At 52.3% G+C, this 24,042-nt stretch overlaps 1 protein-coding gene across 8 annotated transcripts in view; it reads left to right on the top strand.

Annotated features, from left to right (window-relative positions):
• The window catches only part of FRMD1 (FERM domain containing 1), a 68,669-nt gene extending 45,064 nt beyond the window's left edge, over nucleotides 1-23,605 (top strand). For 6 of the 8 annotated variants that reach the window (XM_049905667.1, XM_049905677.1, XM_049905697.1 and 3 more), the window contains 10 exons: nucleotides 5,497-5,576; nucleotides 6,077-6,153; nucleotides 6,745-6,931; nucleotides 7,326-7,481; nucleotides 10,530-10,595; nucleotides 10,802-10,870; nucleotides 12,100-12,274; nucleotides 14,679-14,969; nucleotides 15,887-15,966; nucleotides 16,429-23,605. In XM_049905667.1, coding sequence (XP_049761624.1) covers nucleotides 5,497-5,576; nucleotides 6,077-6,153; nucleotides 6,745-6,931; nucleotides 7,326-7,481; nucleotides 10,530-10,595; nucleotides 10,802-10,870; nucleotides 12,100-12,274; nucleotides 14,679-14,969; nucleotides 15,887-15,966; nucleotides 16,429-16,662 — 1,415 coding nt within the window. In that variant the 3' untranslated portion in view covers nucleotides 16,663-23,605. The remainder of the gene's footprint in view (nucleotides 1-5,496; nucleotides 5,577-6,076; nucleotides 6,154-6,744; nucleotides 6,932-7,325; nucleotides 7,482-10,529; nucleotides 10,596-10,801; nucleotides 10,871-12,099; nucleotides 12,275-14,678; nucleotides 14,970-15,886; nucleotides 15,967-16,428) is intronic. The other 2 variants (XM_049905655.1, XM_049905647.1) reach the window with 2 other exon arrangements.
• The last annotated feature ends 437 nt before the right edge of the window (nucleotides 23,606-24,042 follow it).

Raw genomic sequence — 24,042 nt, 5'->3', positions numbered from 1 at the left:
GATGAAAAACATCCGTGCAGTTCTGCAAAAGACCTGCCAACATTGTATGGCGAATGAATGAAATCATTTCCGACTGTCTAGTATTATTTCTTTTGACTATGTCAGACCTGAAGAATAAAGTTACATGTTCCATATCAATTTTTTTTTACTTATTAATTTTCAAATTAGTCAGGAAAAGTGTGCATCAGGGTTGTATCCTTTCACCATACTTATTCAATCTGTATGCTGAGAAAATAATCCGAGAAGCCGGACTGTATGAAGAAGAACGGGACTTCAGGATTGGAGGAAGACTCATTAACAACCTGTGTTATGTGGATGACACAACCTTGCTTGCTGAAAGTGAAGAGGAGTTGAAGCACTTACTGATGAAGATCAAAGACCTCAGCCTTCAGTATGGACTACACCTCAACATAAAGAAAACAAAAATCCTCATGACTGCATCAATAAGCAACATCATGAAAAACAGAGAAAAGGTTGAAGTTGTCAAGGATTTCATTTTATTTGGATCCACAATCAACAGCCATGGAAACAGCAGTCAAGAAATCAAACGACACACTGCACTGGGCAACACTGCTGCAAAGGACCTCTTGAAAGTTTTGGAAAGCAAAGATGTCACCTTGAAAATAAAGATGCACCTGGCCCAAGCCATGGTGCTTTCAATTGCCTCATATGCGTGTGAAAGCTGGGCAATGACTAAGGAAGACCGAAGAATAATCGATGCCTTTGAATTGTGGTGTTGGCGAAGAATATTGAATATACCACGGACTGCCAAAAGAACAAACAAATCTGTCTTGGAAGAAGTGCGACCAGAATGCTCCTTAGAAGTAAAGATGGCAAGACTTCATCTTACATACTTTGAACAAGTTATCAGGAGTGATCTATCCCTGGAGAAGGACATCATGCTTGGTCAGTGAAAAAGAGGAAAACCCTCAATGAGATGGATTAACCCAGTGGCTGCAACAGTGGGCTCGATCATAACAATGCTCGTGAGGATGGCACAGGACTGGGCAATATTTTGTTCTGTTTTACACAGGGTTGCTATGAGTTGGAACCAACTCGATGGCACCTAAAAACAACAATTTTCAAATACAAATATTTGTGTTAACATCCCAATTTGAACATAAATTTTACTTTATAAATTTTATTTATTTTCAATTATTCAAATTTATTTTCTATGGTAGAACCAAATTTTAAAATGACATAATTTTAGATCCAGGTAAAATGAAAAGGCAACAACTAAGTGGAGAGCAAAAAGTGAAAGCTCACAGAAGATAAAAGGATTTGTGAATCCCTAAAGACAAATCCAAAATTAACTTCCTTTTTAAAATGTAATGAATCAGAAGAGACCTCTTCAATTGAACATTTGAGTTTAATGGGTACAAACAGTTGTACTAGTACTGCTAGCACTGTAACTACTAGTAGCAATACAAATGTAATAGAATTTGTTCCAAATTCTGCATCCATTCTTTCTGTATTAAAAAAATAATTAATAATGGCCTAGAAAGTGAAACTATTTTAGAATCTGAAATTGTTGCATCTGGAGACCCCATAAATGATAGAAATACAGATCCTGCTTTAAAGAATAATTTTTCTTCCAATGATGTAAACTATTAGATCAAAAGAGGGCCAAGAAATTGTCAACATCACAGCAGTCCATATGAAAATTCATGCCAAAAATTTCTGGATGATAAACAAGATTCTATAGCCAGAATATATTTCTGGAATACAAAACTACTGGTGAAAATTATAAGAGGGAGTAGCTACTGTATTCTCCATCAGTTAGCTCTGCGTATTTTTTTTTTTTTTTTGCAAAATATTCGGTCCTAAATCATTTAATTATCAATTTGCTACAAATGGGATTAGCTATTGGTGCAACTTGAATATGATTGATAAACATGAAACAATTCAATTCACAGAGATTGTATGTTGTCACATTTAAACTGAAGTCATGGTTTTGGCTTAACTCATGAACTGGGAACACAAAGCATCAGTATTGGAAAGCTGTTTTGCAATGCATTGTTGCTGTCATTACAATTGCTGAACATAGACTATCTTTTGGAGGAAGAAATTAGTGTTTGGTTCCTCACAAAATGGAACTTTTCCAGGTTTACTTGAACATATTTCTTAGTTTCAGCAGGTCACATCTCAAAATATGGTAACACAGGAAAGGGCAACCCATCGTATATGTCTAAAATGTGAAAATTTAATAAACTTAATAGGTGAGAAAATTAGATCAACTATTTTCAGTGAAATAAGTACAGCTTGATATTTCAGTTTATCTGTAGATTCCACACCTGATCTTTCTCATACAGATCACCTAAATATTGTTTTAAGATACTATCTCCAACAAATGGAAAACCTGTTGAGCAAGGTGTCACATTTACTAGCACAAAAAGTCATACCAGTGAAGAAATTACAAATCAAGTACTTCACTATTTATGTGAAGTTTGCAAAATCGATTTTTCTAAGTGCAGAGGCCAGTCCTATGACAATGCTGCCAATATGTCAGGGCATCATAAAGGCATGCAACAGAAAATTTTAGGACATAATGAATATGCCAGTTTTATGCCATGTGCTGCACATTCGCTTAATCTTATAGGACATAGTGCAGTAGTGTTGTCCAGAAGTGGTTGGTATTTTTTTCTACTGTTCAGCTACTCTACACATTTTTTTTTTGCTACCTCAACCCCCAAATGGGCAGTTCTTAAAACATATTTAGGCAATGATTGAGTATTAAAATGTCATTCTAATACACGTTGAGAAGCTTTATGCTCTAGCAATGGGTGCAATCCTGGAATCATGCACTCAGATTCTAGATGCTTTAGAAAATATTGCTGAAGACCAGACACAAACAGGAGATACCAAAAGATGCCAAAATGCAAACACTAGAGTATGATGGCTATGTGGAATATTACATTGCAGCATTTTCATCAGAAGAATCAGGCTTTCCAAGATTCAGAAGTAAATTTAAAGACATGCGTAGACTTAAAGAGAAGATTTTCAAAGTTTTGAAAACACAACAAAACAAATACTGTTTATCAAGCAGTTCACCATCGTGGAAACAAAAAGAGACAAGTAAATGATAGAAGTGTTCCAAAAGTACCATTGAGTGCCAGAGATCAATGTCATGTAACCACATATACACTATCAGTAGATGCACTTGAATCTTACATGAAGAGAAGGGCAAAAGTGTATGAAGTTCTTTCAAATAGCTTTTCCTTCTTAAACAATGCAGATATACCTGTTAAAGAATGCCTGGAGGCATCCTAGAAATTAGTGCAGGTTTATCTCGATGACTTAAATACAAACCTTTATGGAGAGGTGCAACAATTTCATTCTCACATGAGAATTAATTTACAGATTCAGGAAAGACGAATTCTACTCATGTAGGCATGTAGGATTCCATAATAGAAGATAAAATACTATGCATAATTCCCAAAGTTGAAATTGCTTTAGGCATATTCCTAACTTTAATGATCACAAACAGTACAACAGGATGCTCATTTTCATCCCTAATGAGACTCAGAAACCCTCAACATGAAACAATGATTGAAGAAAGACTTGAGTTGTCACCCTTATTATGTATGGAAGTAGGTATTGTTCGGCAGCTTGATTGTGATGAAACCTTTGAAGAATTTGTAAGAGCAGAGAATAGAAAGAAATGTTTTTAATTATAGCATGTTAGAGATGAAAGATCTATCTAAAAATAAAACATAGTAATTTGTTGTAATTGTTTCCTGGCCATTGATTTTTCTTTTATGACATCTTTCCATTTGTTCACTTATAGCATTTGTCATGAAACAAGCATCAACATTGAAGTATGAGCCATTTAAAGCAAAAGGGGTTAAAGTCAATTTTTTGTTGTGGGAGATCAACAGAATTTTACGTTGATTGTTCAAACAACTAAGTTCACGGAATCATTTTCTTTGTTGTGGAATATGTGGAATATTCTTTTTGTAGAAAGTGTGGTATATAGTAAAAATCTTAGTACCCTGCATCCACTAAAAATTTTATAATCCAGTTCATCTCACTTTTGCATTCAATTGCTAATATTATAGTTGCATTTGAAAAAGATGTTACATTACGGACAGCTAAGATGCACACACACAGAAATACATATACACGTGTATATATACAACTCATGTATACTGTTGGACCGTGTGAGTAAGCAGAGGAGAGGGCATCACAGGTTATTAGCATTTAGGGCCCTCACATGCCTCAATCCAGCTCTGATTCAAGGAGCTGTATACAATCTCAGTTCTGAGCACCTAACCTTTCAAATAACACCAGTCTGTCTAGGGTTCCTCTTTCTCTCCAGGATAATTGTTTAATCGTTTCCAGCTCATAAAGAAAACACATGGTTGTGATACTCCAAAGACACAGAAATGCATAATTTAAAAAGTAGCATCTCTGGTAATCCCGCCCCTATTGTAACCAGGATAGCAGTTTAGAGCATGGGTTGTTGACTTTAAGTTGGTTGAATTGGTACTGGATTTATAGATATAGTTTATTCTCTTTATCCACGGTAGTTATATTCTATAAAGTCACTGCCAACATTCAATTAGCAAATGCCGAAAACCACTACTCTGAGGGAAACCCAGGGTTAGGTTCCTGCAAGCCTCTGGTCACAGCATTTCCATTAACCGTCAACACCTAATCATGTTCTGTGTGTGTTTCTGTTTAAAAACACCTACTTAATATGTATCGTTGATTCATTAGCATGGAACTCACGGCCAGCAGCACTGTGACTCTTGCCTGAATGAAGCTTATCTAACATGTGCATTTTCTCCATAAGGTTTGTCTCATCCTTCTTGCACTTAGGCTCACTAGACAGCACTTCAGCACTATGCGTGGGGCCATTTCAAGCAGTGAAATCATGAACAAAAATGCCAAAAACCTGGCACTATGTTAGACTGTGACAAGGACCCTTGTCTACAGCCTGAGAGCTGACGTGAGAAGGCACAGTGCCTCCATGTTGGACTTCGGCTGGGAACATGTGTGTTGTGTGACTCAAAGTTTCCCCTCCTCTGCACGTGTCTGCAAATGATCACCAAAGCAAGTGCGACGGATGTTGACTTTGGGGTGACAGATAAATTTTAACAAGCAGGTAAATTCACGAATAATGAGGATCAACTGCATTGCTATTGTTAGATAACTTATTCTGCAGTCGGGAGAGAGACATTGGGCCAAATGAGGTTTTTGGACACATATTGCCAAGTTGTTTTCACAGAGGTTGTACCCAGTAGCACATCTCAGTTTCAATATTGTCTCATGATACTCCTACATTTTGGAAAATCCTTTTAGTAAAACAGGCAGTGTTTCACATCTGGAAATCTCTCCACGTGCCTTTTATGTTGTCAGCTTAAGAAAGCAACCACAAGCTTCATTAGTTTGATGTAATTTTCTGTTGTTCATGAGTTGATTCTCAGCCAAACCCAGTTGTTAACTTATTGGGAGGCTCTGATGAAAGCTATTTTTCTTTTCTTTTCTTCTTAGACAATGAGTATATATTTATGGACTTGGAGCAGAAGCTCAGCAAATACTTCTCAAAGGACTGGAAGAAGGAAACACACAAAGTAAGCATGAGGTCACATGGCTTGGGGTGGGGAGGGCTGGGTGGAAGGCTTTAGGGTTAGGTAGGAAGGCCTGGCTGCTAGGCCAGCTCACAATGGGTGTCCAGTGGTCTGGGACAGTGCTGGGGGCAGGATGGTCCACTTGTCTAGGTGACTGTCCCTGTTGACCAGGTTGTCTGTCTGGGAAACACCCTGCTCTGGCCACCATCCTCAATGTCCTCCCTAACATTGTGGAAGCTTGATGTGGGAACAGCAGGTGAACCAGCTCCACCACCAGGTGGTGAGAATGCCCTTGACTGCACACTTTTTTTCTTTTTCTTTAAAAAAAAAAAAAAGTAATGAATTGCCATTTTTTTTTTTTATAGCTGTCAATACAGAGCGTAAGCATTGAGCTGGGTATAAAATAATTTCAGGCTGACTGCTCCCTGGTGGTAATTGTCTAGCTGTCAACCCTTCCCTGGGCTCACACGAGTGACCTCCTTTCTCTTTCTCTTGCCCGACAGGGAGGTGGGAAACCCCATGCCCCCTTTGTTGCCTTCCTCCGAGTGCAGTACTATGTGGAAAATGGAAGGGTCATAAGGTAACTTGTTACTGATTTCTTAAAGGGCATTACCTGGAACAGTGAAAATCCATCAGGGCAAAATATAAGTCCTATGAATGTAAACATTTAAATTTGAGTTTATTCTGGAAAAAAAAAAGAACATTATACTTGGCTGTTTGGTTTGTTCATTTGTCTGGGAGGGGAAATGATAATTCCTTTGGCCTGAAATATGAAAAAACTGTTTTATGAAGATGAGATTTCTCCAAACACAGGACATTTTTATTCCCTATGGTGGGTATTTTGTCAGGAAGGTACTGGGAGGTGCCGAAGGGCCCTATGTTAAACTGGAGCTGGGCGGTCTGCAGGGGTGTCTCCTTGCTCTTGGCTGCACATGCTGCTAGTGGTTGGGCCTGGCTGCGGGGTGGGGGGTGGGGGGCGGCGGGGGTTGTGTGCAGGGAGTGGGTCGTCTACAGGCCTGGATGGGTTTCATTCTGAGGGAACCCTGCAATGCAGGGGTCCCCGAGAGGCTCTGGGAGGCCAGGGTGGTTGGGACCAGGGAGGTGGTGCCCCTCCCAGGGCCTGCACAGGCAACCCCTCACCACACCCTGTCTCTCCCTCCCCACCCCCCAGGGACAGGACAGCCCAGCACCTGTACTACTGCCACCTGAAGGAGCAGGTGCTAAGGTCCGAATGTGCCCACCGGGAGGAGGCTTACTTCCTGCTGGCGGCCCTCGGGCTGCAAGCCGACTTGGGCAACCACCGCGAGGCGGCCCATGTGGGCCGGTACTTCGAGCCACAGGCCTACTTCCCGCAGTGGGTAAGGCCTCTGCTGTGCCTCTCAGGATGGGGACCCCGGAACCCACTCTGCAGCTCCCCTCGGGCTGCACAGAGTCACTGGGTGTTTCCATAGGGCGAAGAGGGGAGACAGCGGGAGGAAAGGCAGCGCACCGGGAACGGAGTCGTACCTCTGCCTATCCTCCAGGAGGGCACGAGGCCACCGCCACCTCCCCACCCCACGAAGATGTGTACCCCCTATCGCCCACGAGGCTAGCTGAGGGGGCACAAGGTGGGCAGCACAGGATTTTGACTTAGGCTGGCCCTGTCCTTGGCGCGCACTGCAGAGACTGGTGCCCACTTGGGGGTTGCAGTGCCCTGTGAAGCAGCTGGCAGGGATGGGCAGGGCCAGCGTCTGATGACTGGTCCCCCCACAGATCCTAGCCAAACGGGGCAGTGCCTACCTACTGCGGCACACGCCGGCTATGCACCGGGAGCAGCGGGGCCTGAACCCCCGGGAGGCCGTGCTGCGCTTCATCAGGGAGGCCTGCCGCCTGGACGACGTGCCTGTCCACTTCTTCCGGCTGCACAAGGTCAGGGGGCCACCCTGGACGTCGGGGCTTGGGGGGTTGTCACAGGGCAGGCCTGCCCCCACCCCCTCCCCTGCTGACACGTGAGGACACTTGCTGTGGGCCACACCCCGTGCACAAACCCAAGCAGTCCTGGGAGAGGGCCATTAGCCCCAGACTACAAGTGGGTAAACTGAGGCTCGGGGGGGGTCATGTAGCTTGCCCAAGGCCACACCACCAGGAGCCAGTTTCAGGCCAGGTCCACTGACCCCGAGCCCAAGCATGAGGCTGCCAGTGGAGCATCTTCAACCTTGGGTCAGGGTGGTCAGTCAAGGTTGGAGGAGCTATGGATCCCATAACCCGGTCTCCAAGTGTGTGGGGGGGTCCTCGGGAGCATGGAGCTCCAGCTCAAAGGCTGTCAAATCTCCCCATGATGATTCCAGAAAGAGGAGCTGGGGGCAGGGGGACCAGGAACAGCTAGGCATGGAGACTGAAGCTCCAGGAAGAATGTATGTGTGCATGTGTAGGTGCCTGTGTGCACATATGTGTGCATGAGAGTGTGTGCGTGTGCATCTGTGCATGTGTGGATGCCTGTGTGCACATACATTTGTGTGTGTAGGTGTGTGTGCATGTGCATGTGTACAGGAGCATCTGTGTGCGTGTCTGTGCACGTGCATCTGTGCACATATGTATTTGCGTGCACACGTGTGGGCATGTACATCCATGTGCATATGTGTGTGCATGAACATGTGTGTGTGCATATGCATCCACGTGCATGAGCATCTCTGTGTGTAAGTGTGTGTGCACACTTGCTTCTTGGGCCACCTGGGCGATGTCCTTTCCGTGGCAGGGAGGGTAGACCACCTTGGTCCTTTTTGGCACCTGCTGGAAGGACTGACCTGGGAAATACTATCCCTTCCCACTGGGACCTGGGGCAGGGCTCCTCAACTGGGTTGAGTCTGCTTAGATGCAGGCACTTGTCCATTACCCTTCATGGGGCAGAGGAGTGGCTCAGCAAACTGTCCTTTCTGCCTCCCCCACCACACGCAGCCCTGTGAATGGTAACCGCCCTCCTCTCTTCCACACGCATCTCCTAAAGGGTAACCACCCTCCTCTCTTCCACACTCATCTCCTAAAGGGTAACCGCCCTCCTCTCTTCCACACGCATCTCCTAAAGGGTAACCGCCCTCCTCTCTTCCACACGCATCTCCTAAAGGGTAACCGCCCTCCTCTCTTCCACACGCATCTCCTAAAGGGTAACCGCCCTCCTCTCTTCCACACTCATCTCCTAAAGGGTAACCGCCCTCCTCTCTTCCACACGCATCTCCTAAAGGGTAACCACCCTCCTCTCTTCCACACTCATCTCCTAAAGGGTAACCGCCCTCCTCTCTTCCACACTCATCTCCTAAAGGGTAACCGCCCTCCTCTCTTCCACACGCATCTCCTAAAGGGTAACCGCCCTCCTCTCTTCCACACGCATCTCCTAAAGGGTAACCGCCCTCCTCTCTTCCACACTCATCTCCTAAAGGGTAACCGCCCTCCTCTCTTCCACACGCATCTCCTAAAGGGTAACCGCCCTCCTCTCTTCCACACTCATCTCCTAAAGGGTAACCGCCCTCCTCTCTTCCACACTCATCTCCTAAAGGGTAACCGCCCTCCTCTCTTCCACACGCATCTCCTAAAGGGTAACCGCCCTCCTCTCTTCCACACGCATCTCCTAAAGGGTAACCGCCCTCCTCTCTTCCACACTCATCTCCTAAAGGGTAACCGCCCTCCTCTCTTCCACACTCATCTCCTAAAGGGTAACCGCCCTCCTCTCTTCCACACGCATCTCCTAAAGGGTAACCGCCCTCCTCTCTTCCACACGCATCTCCTAAAGGGTAACCGCCCTCCTCTCTTCCACACGCATCTCCTAAAGGGTAACCGCCCTCCTCTCTTCCACACGCATCTCCTAAAGGGTAACCGCCCTCCTCTCTTCCACACGCATCTCCTAAAGGGTAACCGCCCTCCTCTCTTCCACACGCATCTCCTAAAGGGTAACCGCCCTCCTCTCTTCCACACGCATCTCCTAAAGGGTAACCGCCCTCCTCTCTTCCACACGCATCTCCTAAAGGGTAACCGCCCTCCTCTCTTCCACACGCATCTCCTAAAGGGTAACCGCCCTCCTCTCTTCCACACTCATCTCCTAAAGGGTAACCGCCCTCCTCTCTTCCACACGCATCTCCTAAAGGGTAACCGCCCTCCTCTCTTCCACACTCATCTCCTAAAGGGTAACCGCCCTCCTCTCTTCCACACGCATCTCCTAAAGGGTAACCGCCCTCCTCTCTTCCACACTCATCTCCTAAAGGGTAACCGCCCTCCTCTCTTCCACACGCATCTCCTAAAGGGTAACCGCCCTCCTCTCTTCCACACGCATCTCCTAAAGGGTAACCGCCCTCCTCTCTTCCACACTCATCTCCTAAAGGGTAACCGCCCTCCTCTTTTCCACACACATCTCCTAAGGTGTAACCACCTCCCCCCCCCAGTGTGCAGCCCCCTAAATGACAACACTGCCCTCTGGGCCCCCTAGAAGGAAGCCCCTGCAGGGATCTCTCTGCTGCCATCCTCAGTCCAGGGCTGTGCGGCCCTGAGGACATGACCAGTGTTCAGTGTGGTGGCAATGACACCAGATGGTGGTTCTGCCAGGGAACGGCCACTGTGGGGCTGCTGTGAGTTGGGAGGCGAGCTGAGCCTCAGGAACGGCCCAGCCCCACCCGCGTCTCCTGATCCAGGATGGACGTCTGTGAGAAGCTATCCTCATGCTTTCCACAGGCGTCCACCCCAACGCAGCTTCCTCTCAGGGATGCATCCCTGGGAGCTTGGAGACTGGGGTTTGGTCCACTGGGGCAGAGGGAGAGAAACCATGCTGGCAAATGGATTCAAATTTGAGAAGGTGGATGGGGGCAGGGACAGTGGGGACCACAGTGAAGGAGGGCCCTGGGGCTCAGCCCATTTCAGGGGGCTGGGGCATCCTGGCCAGGTGGGCCCCTCCTTAGGCGTATAGCTCTCCCCTCTCCATTCTTGTGTGTTTAGGACAAGAAGGAAGACCAGCCCACGATTGTCCTGGGGCTGACCCTCAAAGGAGTTCACATCTACCAGGTGAGGGGGCTGTCCGCCACCAGGAGCCTTCCTCCCCTTCTTCTCTTCCTCCTCCCCACCTCCCCCATTCTTCCTACTCTTCCTCTTTCTCTCCTTCCTCCTTTCCTCCTCTCCCTCCTCCCCCTCCGGCCAGCAGCACCCCCCTCCCCAAAGCCCTGGACATCTATTCCTCCTCCACTCTGACATTCCCACTTCCTGTGTCTCAGGAGGCGAACCACACCCGGCAACTGCTCTATGACTTCCCCTGGTCTCGGGTCGGCAAGCTGGCGTTTCTGGTGGGTGTCTCCGGGGCACAGGGTCACATTGAACAGAGCCACGGGCGGGCAGCTATGTGTTTTGCCACCACAGCAGTCCCCTGGGACTTGACACTCCCCCATGAGGCACACACAGCCAGGCCCCCAGGTCCCTGCTGCCACAGTGAGCACAGGGACTTGTGGCCAAGGCACTCTCCAGGGCTCCATGCCGGCCCTCTGCAGGAGAGACGGGAGACAGGCTGACTCAGGCGTGTCTCTGCCACCCTCCCAGCACTGCACACTCACGGTTCTGGCAGCCGTGCCTGCCACCAGACGGCTCTCTGGTCCCACCCAGAGAAGGTGAAGGGGGAGCGATAGTCAGTCACAGAACGGCACCTGTGCAGGCTGCCCGGCTTCTAGACACACCTGCTGTCATAGCGAAGTCCCTGGGTGGCATGAAGAATGTGTGCTCAACTACTAACCTAAAGCTTGGAGGTACCGAGGAAGAAAAAGGCCTGGTGATCTGCTTCTGAAAAGTCACAGCTTGGAAACCTTCTGGAGCAGTTCTCCTCTGCCCACATGAGTTGGAGTTGATTCCATGGCAGCTGGTTTGGTTTTGGTTCCCATAGCGAAGGCCTCACCACGGTCCCTGGGCCAAGGGTGTGCCGGGGCACCGGACCACTGGAGGCAGGACCCTGCTCACTGCTTCCTGTGAAGAAGGGATTTCAGAGCTCCAGGTACGAGGCCTGGTGCTTTGTCTTCCGTGTGCAGCTGTAGGCTGACGTGAAACTTTCTAGCGTAGGAAGCTGCCTCCTCTCAAATATTAAAACCAGTCGCTGTCAGGTCAACTCTGACTCGTGGCGACTCCACATGTGTCAGAGTAAAACTATGCTCCCTAGGGTTTTCAGTGGCAGATTTTTCCTGTATAGATCACCAGGCCTTTCTTCCGAGGTGCCTCTGGGTGGACTCAAATCTCCAACCTTTTGGTTAGCAGTCAAGCAGGTTAACTATTTGCCCCACCCAGGGGCTTCTCAGATATCAAGGGGTGGCCTTTTATGTTGTTCTCCTCATAATTCAGCACAAAGCTGTGTGTTCCCTGGATTACAGCATCTGCAAACATCTGCGTGCACGTGGAAACCAGATTTGCAAAATGAAAACAATGTGGCTTTCCAATGGGGCTATGGTGGGCGGCTGGACTACTTCCTTCCAGTTGCTGCCTTGGTTTCCAGTGTTGACCTGGGGCAGGTTACCTGTGCTCTGTCTTCATCCAGGGGCAGAGGTTTGAGATCCAGCCAGATGGGTTGCCCTCAGCCCGGAAGCTGGTCTACTACACAGGCTGCCCGATGCGCTCCCGGCACCTGCTGCACCTGCTCAGCACCAGCCACCAGCTTCACCTCAGAGTCCAGCCTGTGTTGCGGCAGCTTCGGCAGCTGGAGGAGGCAGAAGGTGGGTGTGGGGCAGGCCGGTCGCTCAGGCGCTGGGCAGCTGCAGGTGGCAGAAGGTGGGGACGGTGGGCAGCTTGGGGCCTGGGGGGGCACCGGGCAGGCAGGTCGCTCGGGTGCTGAGGGGCTGCAGGAGGCAGAAGATGGGCATGGGGCAGGCAGATGGCTTGGGTGCTGGGCAGCTGGTGCCATCACCCTCCCTGTGGGGGCCGGAGTCTGGCTCCATGTCCCCCAAGTGTTCTGGGTGGCGGGAGGCAGTGACCCCATTTCCCCAGCTCTGCTTGGAGCAGTGCTCTAACACGGGGAGCTGGGCGGGGTGTTCTGAGTCCTGGGGCCCATGGTGAGTAGTCAGTCAGCATTGTGATGGCCCCCTACATGCCTGTCAGAAATGCAAGTCCCTGTTTGGCCCCCTGATCCTCCTCATGCATCTGTCAGCCCAGGCACAATCAGAAATGCAAATAAGGAAGGCTTGGCCTTCAGTTTACCCACTGACTGGGCCTCCTTCCAGTTCTGTTTCAAAGTCTTCACCTCAGATTCCTGGAGACGGTACATAGAGTCCCATCACATGTGTGAGTGCGTGTGTGTACACATGTGTGATATGAGTATGTGTCTGCATGTGTGATGTGAGCAAGTGTGTGTGCACTGTGATGTGAGCATGTGTGTGCATGTGTGTGATGAGAGCATGCATGTATGTGCATGTGTGGTGTTAGCATGTGTGTGCACTCTGATGTCAGCACATGTGTGCACATGTGTAGTATGTGCGTGTGTTGTGAGCATGTGTGTGCACACGTGTGATGTGTGTATACACATGTGATGTGTGTATGCACGCATGTGTGTGCACGTGTGTGATCTGATCATGTGTGTGCCCACGTGTGATGTGAGCATCTGCGTGTGCACATGTGTGATGTCAGTGTGTGTATGCATGTGTGGTGTGAGCATGTGTGCATGTGTGTAATGTGAGCATGTGTATGCATATGTGTGTACATGTGTGTAATGTGAGCATGTGTGTGCGTGTGATATGAGCATTGTGTGCATGTGTGTGATGTGAGCATGTGTGTGTGAATATGTGTGAGTAGTGTGTAAATCTGTGTGAGTGTGCAGTGTGAGCACGTGTGTATATGTGTGCATGTATTTGATGTAAGCATGTGTATGGTGTGTGCATGTTAGCATGTGTGCACATGTGATGTGAGCGTGTGTACAAGTATGATGTATGTGTGCATGTGTGTACGTGTGTGTTTGGTGTGTGCATGTGTGTGCAAACATGTGTGTATGTGTGAAATGTGTGTGCATTGCATGATGTGAACATGTGTGTGTGACTGGTGTGTGTGACGTGAGCATGTGTGTATGTGTGTGTGACTGGTGTGTGCATGTGTGTGATGTGAACATGTGTGTGTGCATGTGAGTGCATGTATGATGTGAGCATGTGTGTGTGACTGGTGTGTGTGACATGAGCATGTGTGTGCACATATGTGTGAGTGTGCATATGTGTGGTGTGAATATATGTGTGTGATGTGAGCATGTGTGTGTGGTGTATATGTGTAGTGTGTGTGGTTGGCATGTGGTATGTTTGTGTGTGTGGTGTGTGTAAGAGTGTGATGTGTGTATGTGAGTAATGTAAGCAAGTGTGCATGTCAGCGTGTGTATGTGTAGGGTGTGGGGTGTATGCATGTGGGGTGTGTGCGTGTGTGCATGTTGTGTATATGTGTACTGTGGTTGGTGTGTCATGTGTGCATGTGTGCACGTGTTGTATATGTGTAATGTATATGGCTTTTGTGTGTATATGTGTAGTGTATGTGGTTGTGTGTGATGTGTAAATGTGTGTGTGTATGTGCATGTGCTCCTACACACCTGGAGCACTCTACTGCGTCTCCTGAGCATTAGCGCCAACTTGGTGTTGGTACGCAACTGACAGCAGCCCAAGCCAACATGGTCAGGTCCTGCCTTTGGGTGCCGCCTCTGTCCAGCTCCCAACACCTCTCGTTTTCCTCTCTCACTTCCTCTCGCACTGCCTCTCCCACTACATCTCCCACTTCCTCTCGCACTGCCTCTCCCACTTCCTCTCCCACTTCCCCTCCCACTACCTCTCCCACTTCCCCCAGTTCCTCTCCCACTTTCCCACTTCCCCTCCCACTTCCTCTCCCACTACCACTCCCACTTCCTCTCACACTGCCTCTCCCACTTCCTCTCCCACTACCTCTCCCACTTCCTCTCGCACTGCCTCTCCCACTTTCCCACTGCCTCTCCTACTTCCTCTCCCACTACCTCTCCCGCTTCCTCTCGCACTGCCTCTCCCACTTTCCCACTTCCTCTCCTATTTCCTCTCCCACTTCCCCTCCCACTTCCTCTCCCACTTCATCTCCTATTTTCCTCTCCCTGCTCTGCCTGGCTGGCACCTGTCCCCTGCACAGAGAAGAAGTGCTACTGCGAGTCCTACATCAGTGACACACTGGAGCTGGACCTGCGCCCAGCCGACCAGCACTCCCAGGGCAGCGACAGCAGCGGTGACAGTGGCCACTTTGCCAACAGCCGCGGCAGCTCCCACATGTCCAGCATTGAGGACGATGCCCGGCGCATGCCAGAGGAAATGTCTGTGGATGAGCCCTTTGAGACCACAGAGGGCCACGGCAGCCACGCCACCTCCAGCTTGGATAGTGGCAGTCAAGGCCAGGTCAAGGGGGATACTCAGGACACAGGGGACGGTGAGTGTGTGGCCGTCAGCTCCCTGCAGTGGGTCCCTCACAGCTCTGTGGGGCCCTGCCCCCACATGCCAGTCACCATGGGAGTGGCCAGGGCCATGGAGCCAGATTCTCGGTAGGACTTTCCAGGGAGCAAGCTAGGAGGAAGGTCGGGTAAGCTGCCTGTGATCTTGGTGCACCAGTCACCTGGGGTCCCTATCACAATGGAGCAGAGCTTGGCCTGGGGTGTCAGAGACAAGGCACGGGCCCTTTCTGTGAGGGCGTGTGGGATCAGGGCTGTGTGGGGTTGGGGCATGGGTGGGGTCGGGACATGCATGGAGTCAGAGCACCATGGGTCCAGACTCTGCTGGGGAAAGGGGTGCACTTGCTGTAAAGGACTCTTAGTCTCAGCACCCCAGGGCCGTAGCTGGGTGGTTCTCTAGACTTAGAATCCCCGCGTGGGAAGGCAGAGCCCCTGGCCCAGGTAAACAGGGGTGGGGGCCTGACCCTGGGCAGATGTATGGGTACTGAGGGGTCTGTCCCGGGGCAGGTGTGTGGGTGGGGGCCTGTCCCAGGGGCAGGTGCATGGGTGGGGGGGCTGTCCCAGGGGCAGTTGCATGGGTCGGGGGGGCTGTACCAGGGCTGGTGTGTTGGGGGTACTGTTCTGGGGTCAGGTGCATGGGTGGGGGGTACTGTCCCAGGGGCAGGTGTGTAGGTGGGGGGGCCGTCCCAGGGCCGGTGTGTGGGTGGGGGGGCCGTCCCGGGGGGCAGGTTGTTGGGGGGAGCGTCCAGGGGCAGGTGTGTGGGTGGGGGGCTGTCCAGGGGCAGGTGTGTTTGGGGGGCTGTCCTGGGGCACGTTGAGGAAGTATTGAAGGTAGCTGTCCCCTGTGCCCACGGTGGCGACATGGCTGGCCCACTCACTCACCCCCCACCACACACAGCCTCTCTCCGGGAGCCCTTGGCAGTGGTGCAGATCACGCTGGTCAAGATGAGGGACCAGAGCGCTGAGGCCTTGCACCAGGTACAGGTGGGGGGCGGGTGTGCTTCAGGCCGGGTCTCCCTTGTCCTCCTCCCATCTCCCCCAGGCCACACTGAGGCCTGGCTCTCTGAGGCTTATGGGACACAGCACAGGCCCGTGGGGTCAGGTGAGGTGCTGGCAGAGAGGCCTGCCACTCTCCATGCAGGTGGGGAGTCCAGAGAGGGCCAGGCTGGGGCCAGGGAAGATGTGGGGGAACACGTCATGGGAGCGGGGCCCAAGTGGCCTAAGAGTCACGTCACATCAGTGGTTAAAGGCTAATCAGGCAACAGAATTGGGGGCCAGGCCTTGGCAGGCGGCTGTAGCTTTGTCATGAACAACTCTGACCGGAGTGAGGTTGGGGGGGAAGGGTTGTGGGCAGGGGCCATGCTTGAGGGGAATCGGGAGGGGACGGGGTGCAGAAGCAGGTGGGGTGTCTCAGTTCCCTTCCTGTGCTCTGGCTCGCAGATCCCAGGGGCCGGCGCCCAGGGTCCTGCCGAGCGACACAGCTGGAGCATGGACAACGTGTGGCACAGCCACCTGGCAGCCTCGCCCGTGCACAGCTACACCTTTGGCTCCGCCTGGGGGGACCCTGCAGCAGGCCATACGGCCAGGTCCACTCTCCACGGCAAGAGGTCCCTGAAATGCCTATCTCTGGACCTCCTTGGGGAAGGCCAGCCATCTGAGGAGTTTGTGGTGTAGCGGGTGCCTGCCTGGAGATCCCTGCTGGCCCTTGCATGACACAGATGCGCCTACCACAGAGCCGCCCCCACCACGGAGCAGCCCCCACTACCAAGCAGCCACCACCACGGAGCAGTGAGCACAGGGCTGGGGTCCCGGGGCATCTGGTCCTCAGTGTACACACCCCCGCCCTGCCCACCAGAGGACAGAGGCAGGTGTCCCCTCTTACAGGTCAGCGTTCCACATATCCCCACCTCCTGCTTGTCTACTTGTACCCAGGGTGCCTCCCTCATCTGGCACCAGCAGATCCGGGAGAACCTGGGCCCCAGCCTCCTTGGTGACTCAGGGGATCCACATTCCTATTTGGTGATTTTGGGGAGGGGTGTCTTTGTTGGGCTAGGGCACTGGACAGGGGCCGTGGATATGGGCTCTCCTTGCTCCACCTTGTCCAGAGACGGTCTCTGAGGGTCAGACCTAGTGCGAGCCCCGGAGCCCTAGAGGTCAAGGTGGTGGTGTCCGTGGGGGCTGCAGCCGCTCACATGCCCCCTCAGCATGGCCCTGCGCCCCCCGGAGCCTCCCATGTCCCAGAGCCGCTGTCTCGCCCTCACCACCACAGAGGCCCTCCATCACCACCGCGGATCCACGGGCTGACCACGGGCGGTCAGTGCCGGCTGACCCTGGCCTCCCCGACCCCACTGTGGAGCCATAGGGAAAGGGGCCACTACTGCCTGCCAGGTGACATCTGCCCCTGTACCTGCCACCTGTGTGGCCCCACGCGCCCGAAAGAAGTCCACCGGGGGGCCCAGGAGCGGCGTTCGCCCAGGGTCTGAAAGGCGCCGTGAGGCCAGGGGTCCTCTCCACCTCCGCCCCCAAATACACTTTGCGGAGGCGCCAACCAAGGGTCCGCCTGGCGTCGCAGGGGCAGGGGGGCCTCGCCACCCCACCCCCTCCCTGTTGGGGGGGAGGGTCCGCCCACGCCTCCCTCCCTGTATGGGGCAGACCCCCATCCCCGCCGGCTGGGGCGGGGCAACGTGTTAGCCTGTATGGCGGGGCTGTGGGGCTGCAGGTCTGCCTGCGGGGGCTGCTTTCAGCGTGAAGGCGCGAGGGGCGGGGAGCAGGTGCACGCTCAGGCCTCAGACCCTGCAGCGTGGAGAGGCGGGCACCCCCGGGGTCCGCAGCTCAGAGACAGCAGGTGGGCGGCTCTGCAGGTTCTGGGAAGCCGGCTGTGGTCCGTGCGGAGTGTCCCTTCTCGAGGTGACACCCACAGACCCGGCTGCCCAACCACCAGGCGCCCCGGGCTTCTCCCCACCCCAGGCCCCAGGTTCTCCTCCTCTCCTTGGTGGCCACAGCCAGTCACCTGCGCTGTAGCCAGGTGGCCGGAGGGGAGAGGTGATCCTGCAGGCGGTGCCCAGGCAGCAGGTGGGCAGGCAGAGTCACCATCTGGCTGGCGCCACCTGGAGTCTGGGGGTCTCGGGGTCAGCCCTGGAGCAGGTAGGGCTCCGTGACCCTCCGCCTGGAGCGCAGTAACCCAACCCCTGGTGACAGTCCCTCTGGGCTCTCTCATAAGCAGCCCTCTGTCCTCAGTGTCCAGAGGGCATCCACTGCCTTCACTGTTTTATCAGCCTGGGCATCAACACGGAGTCGCTGTGGACAGACATGTCCATGCAGCGGCCTGTGTCCCAGGGTCCTCTGTCCCGGGAGGGCCCTTCCCTTCTGTGTATATACATCTGGGAGAGACCAAAAACAAAAACAAAAAAATTGCCATCGAGTGGATTCTGACTCATAGCAACCTTGTAACACAGAGTAGAACTGCCCCATAGGGTTTCCAAGGAGCAGCTGGTGGACTCAATTGGCAGACTTTTTGGTTAGCAGATGAGCTCTTAACCACTGCACCACCAGGGCTCCGGAACAGATGAAGCCCTAATAAAGAACGTGGGTGGCACTGCAGGCTGACACCTGGTAGCAGCCTACCGTGTGCAGTGCAGGGAAGCTGGGCAGACAGAGGGTTGGGGGCACGGCAGCACAGCGGAAGCCCCGTTGGGGGCATCTGCTGATCCCATGTTCCCTCCAGAGAGTGGCCCTGTGTGTAAGCAAGCACTTCAAAGACAGCGGGGTGGAGAGGGGACCAGGAGAGGGCATGGACCGAGACATGGAGCTGGGGAGAAAGCCTCAGCAGTGTTGTGACACTAGGAGGGCAGGGCGGTGGCAGTGGGGCTGCTCCCTGCAGTGAGAAGCAGGCAGGTGGTCCCATGTCTAAAGGGTGTGACTCTCTTGAGGAAGCATTTGAGAAAAGAAAGAGACTCAGGGACTGAGTCTCACACCAGAATACACTCCTTTGGAGGGCTGCTTCTGTGACGGGGTGAAAATGACACTGTGTGACGTGGGGCATACGGCACACAAATGCGCATGCATAGACTCACACACTAACATACATGCACGACACAGACTGACACACATGCATAGACTCACATACATGCACCACACAGACTGACACACATGCATAGACACTCACATACATGCACCAGACTGACATGCACAGACACATACATGCACCACACAGACTGATACTAACATGCATGCACACGTGGACACCGTAACACACACACTCCTGTGTGCGCCCAGGCAGAGGCAGGCAGGCCCTGCGTGCACTGAGCCCCCTCCGTGAGGGAGGGAGAGTGTGTCCTGAGCTCAGAGCCCTCCCCGTCGCAGGCTGCCCAGGGCAGTGGTGTCTCTCCGCCAAGCCCCCTGAGGGGTACGCCCCCCACCCTGATCCCCACAGGCCCTTCTCCTCCCTTGTGGAGTAGGAGTCACAGCAGCACCAGCCCTTCGGATTCCTCCTGCTGTGCGGGGCCAGGAGCGCACGGGGGAGGGGTGGGGAGGGTCTCAGCTGGCCCTCCCTGCCTTCACTCCCGACCCCTGTGCTATGTGGCCCTTTGAGCCCTGGCTTAGAGTGGTGGGGACCACAGAGATCACTGTCTTCACAAAGCCTGAATATCTGTGTCCTTACCACGGGAATTAAGGTTGCTCCTCTTTGCCCCGGGTCACTGTGTGGTGCTTTATTGGTGGGCCAAGACCCCGACTCGTGCACCCCACCCCCTGCAGCTGTACCAATTAGCCCCATGTGCCCCCAGGAGCCTGGATTAGACAGAGCGGACGTGGCCCCTGGATATGGTCGTGACCCCTGCTGACCGCTATGACTCTGTTCCTGTCCTTCCCGTGACCCACAGATGGGGACACTGTGCCAAGTGGTTGACCACCAGGCAGCACTGGCCAAGGCTCACATTTCCAGTCTCCAGGGTAAACTGGAGGTGGAGCAGGCAGCTGCTCTTCCCAGAGGTCAGACGAGGTCAGATCTTCCTCCACGTGGCCCCCCGCCTCCTTTTCCATCCACACCTGGAGGAAGTGAAGACAAACCCCAAATACCAGAATGGGGTCCGGACACTGGGAGCCAGGACCTTCCTCCCAGGGCAGGAAGGAGGTGGAGAGTCAGTTTTTTGGAAAGTCAGTAAGTCAGAAAAAATCTCATTTTGCATAGATCAGGGCATTTTCCAGGAAAACAGTGTTCACTAGGAGGAAGTAGGGGTGGTCTGTGGAAAGAGACAGAGGGAGAGGCCAGAACCAGCTGACTGCGGCCACAGACAGAGGCCTGTAAACAACACAGACAGGCTGACCCCAAGGATGGGTGACACCATTCTGTGGAGGAGGGTCGTTTGGCTTCCCAGGGCTGAGTGTGGGCTGAAGAAACCTGCCCCCTCCCCCTGCCCCCGCCCCCGGGTTCACTGGGACATCCCCATGGGTGGGCCAGCAGCTCCAGGACGCCTGAAATGACCACCCCCTCACCTTGACGAGCCGCAGCTCCCCGGTGGCTGGCCAGGTCTGTTGGGGAGGGCGGGGTTGAGGCTGATAGTGGCCGAGAAGCTAGAAATGACCTTTTCAACAGTTCTGCGCTGATCTGTGTCCTTCAAAGACGTGTTCGCATCCTGACCCCCGTCCTTGTGTGGAAATAGGGTCTTTGAAGACGTTGTCAATTAACATGAGGTCGGACTGGAATAGGGTGGGCCCTGACCTATAATAGAGACAGAAAGAAGCCGACCAGGTGACAATGGGGGCAGATATTGACGTGAGCACCATGCCTTTTCTACGAGGTGCCTCTGGCTGGGCTTGAACCTCCAACTTGTTTGGTTAGCAGCCATTTGTGCCACCAGACTCCAAACGGTGTGCAAACCAAACCCACTGGGTTCACCGACCCCATGTGAAAGAGTAGAGCTGCCTCTTTGGGTTTCCTAGTCTGTAATCTTTACAAAAGCAGATGACCAGGTCTTTCTCCTCTGCAGCCGCCGGATGGGCTCAAACTGCTAAGTTTTGGTCAGCAGCTGTGCCTTTAACCACTGTCCCACCACGGCTCCTTCAAATAGAGTGCAAGAACCCCTGAATTATCCTGAAATGAACCTGCAGATACACAACTCTACCAGAGCACACTTTTCTAAAAAGAATCGACATGCTGATGTAATGGAAATATAATGGAGAAATAAAAAGTGTTGTGTAATTGTACACACACACACGTACACGTATATTTGAATTCATAAAAGTTTTAGAAACTGCTCTCCAAACCTAGTGAAATAGGTAACGTCCACACCCTTAGAACAAATGAATTTGGCTATGAGAAGAAAGGCAGTATTCCATCTACAATCTTATAATAAGGGCTAAATAGATGTGGCGTGTGTGTGCGTCCCTGCTTGTGCACGTGTGTGTGTGTGAAGGGGAGACCGGCCTCGCTGTCTGTGATGGTCAGGTTTACACACACACTGGCACTGGGTGCGGACCGTCACCCTAAGAGCTGGTTGCCACAGGTGGTTTTAATGGTGCATAATTACGGCATAGATGAAGCCTCTGAAAAGCCGAAGAGAAAGATCGTGTTATAGATTGAATTGTGTCCCCCTAAAATGTGTGGAAGTTCTAACCTGTGCACCTGTACATACGACCCTGTTTGGAAATAGGGGTTTTCCTTTGTTACGTTAATGAGGTCATACCCGAGTAGGTTAGGTCCTAAACCTAATCACTCCTCAGTGGCATCTTAAAAAGAATTGAGGCAGAGATGCACGTGGGGAGATGGACTCCAGGGAATGCCAAGAATTCCAGCAGCTACCGACAAGGAAGGGCCCTCCTGGAACTATGCGCTGAAATCAGAGTTCTAGTCTCCCAACTGTGAAAAACTAAATTCCTGTTCAGTAAGGTCCCCCAGGAAACACAGAAATGGGAGATCAAAAAAACAAAATAAACCTGTTGTCTTTATCCCAGACTCAGAGAAAAACATCAAGCTCCTGTCCGTGGTGAGGATCTCCACATTCAGTAGCTCAGTTGAGCTTCACGAGACCTTTCAAGGTATTTACCTGCGTGGCACAAGCAGTCAAGTGCTCAGCTGCTTACTGAAAGTGGAGGTTCCAGTCCACCCAGAGGCACCTTGGAAGAAAGGCCTGGCAATCTATTCTGAAAAAATAGCCATTAAAAAGGCTGTGGAGCATGGTTCTATTCTGACACACTGGGTTGCCAGGAATTGGAGTCTTCTGACTGCAATGGCTTGGCTTGGTTTTCTGGTGCAGTGTTTGCACACAACGGAGGCATTTGTTGACAGGTCTGACAGGCCTGGGGCTGCGCTCCAGCTCACTGCAGCCCCTGGGGCTGGTCTGAATCGAGCTGTGCCGTGCGTGTAAGGCACAGCTTCCGGAGACTTCCCACAAAGACTGCAATGTATCTCATACTTTTATATTGATTTTGTGTTAAAGTGATAATATCATGAACATATCGGGCTAAGTAAAATAACGATCACAATTTCACCTGTTTCTCTACGTTTTCAGTGTGGGTTACTAGAACATTTAAAATTCCGTGTGCTGCTCGATTCCTGCCTCTGTCGGGAGGAGCAGCTGTACTGATGGGGGGATGTGGGTCTCCTCAGCTCCGTGGAGCCCACCAGTCCAGCGGCCCGCCTGCTACGTTCTGCCAGTCCAGGCCTCGTTACAGCAGCCTGGCACCCTAACCAGGATGTGGGTGCAGGGATCCCCGTCATTGCACAGGCGGTTCACCGGTTTCTAACCAGCTACAATCCCAGATGCAGCTCCACCTCCACGGAACCAGTGTCCCAAGGCTGTGCCAGAGTCTTACCCACTGTTATGAACTGTGTCCTCCAAAAATATGGTTATAAATCTTAACGCCTATACCTGTGGATGTAATCCCACTTGAGACCGAACTTTCTTTGTTGTGTTAATGAGACGGTATCAGTGTAGGGTGTGTCTTAAACCAGTCACTTCTGGGATAGAAAAGGAGCAGAGGAGGCACAGAAGCAAGCCACGTGGAGACCACCAGGGAACAAGGAAATAAGCTGAAGGGACCAGGCCCTTCCCCAGGGCCCACAGACAGAGCGCCCTCCCCTAGAGCGGGCGCCCTGAGTTGGGACTCCTAGCCTCCTAAACTGTGAGAAAACAAGTCTTTGTTGGTTAAAGCCCCCCGCCCCTGGTGTTTGTGTTGCAGCAGTGCTAGCAGGCTGACACCCATTCTCTGCAGACAGTGACAATCCCGCAGCACGGGTTTAAATCCTCAGTGCCAGGTTTCACAACGTGGTTATCACAAAGATGACAGGTTAGTGTCTCTCTTTAAAGCACAGTGTCACACGTCCTCCACCTTCCACGAGCACCATTTCTTCTCTGCCCACCACCAGGTGAGGGTTGGCATGCACAAGTGGGAGCAGGTCAGGAACGCACCAGTCTCCCCTTGTCCCTTAGGGAAGGAATGACATAGGACAGCAGGTGGGGAGTGGGCCTGGGCAAGAGACTGTTGTAGAACTTTCTAGAAGAGCTTTGCTGCTCAATTCCAAGAGTGATGTGAAGTCGTCTAACACAGGCTGTCATTTGTGTCTTCCCAGATGCTAGGACCACACAGTCATATTCTGCCTGTGGATGGTTGCCGAATTCTGTACAATGACTGGGGGATGGATACTGCGGAGGGAGGGGGTCAAAGCCTGAGGCCCAGGCACCTCTCCTGGGAGGAGGGGGCGGGGGGCACCGGGCAGCCGAGCCAGCAGGCTGTCACAAGGATGAACAAACACAAAATGCAAGATTCGCACTGCCTGCCCGTCCCGGCTCAGCGATGCACACGCTCACTGAGGGCCCCCAGCCTGCACTGCTGACCCCCGCCATCGCTCACTGAGGACCCCCAGCCTGTACTGCTGACCCCCGCCGTCGCTCACTGAGCACCCCCAGTCTGTGCTGCTGACCCCCATCGCTCACTGAGGGCCCCCAGCCTGTGCTACTGAGCCCCACCATCGCTCACTGAGGACCCTCAGCCTGAGCTGCTGACCCCCCGCCATCACTCACTGAGGGCCCCCAGCCTGCGCTGCTGACCCCCCAC

Source organism: Elephas maximus, chromosome 1 (assembly GCF_024166365.1).
Source record: "Elephas maximus indicus isolate mEleMax1 chromosome 1, mEleMax1 primary haplotype, whole genome shotgun sequence".
Classification (NCBI taxonomy): Eukaryota; Metazoa; Chordata; class Mammalia; order Proboscidea; family Elephantidae; genus Elephas; species Elephas maximus.
The sequence above is the reverse complement of the archived record's forward strand: the minus strand, read 5'-3'. Positions and strand labels throughout refer to the sequence as shown.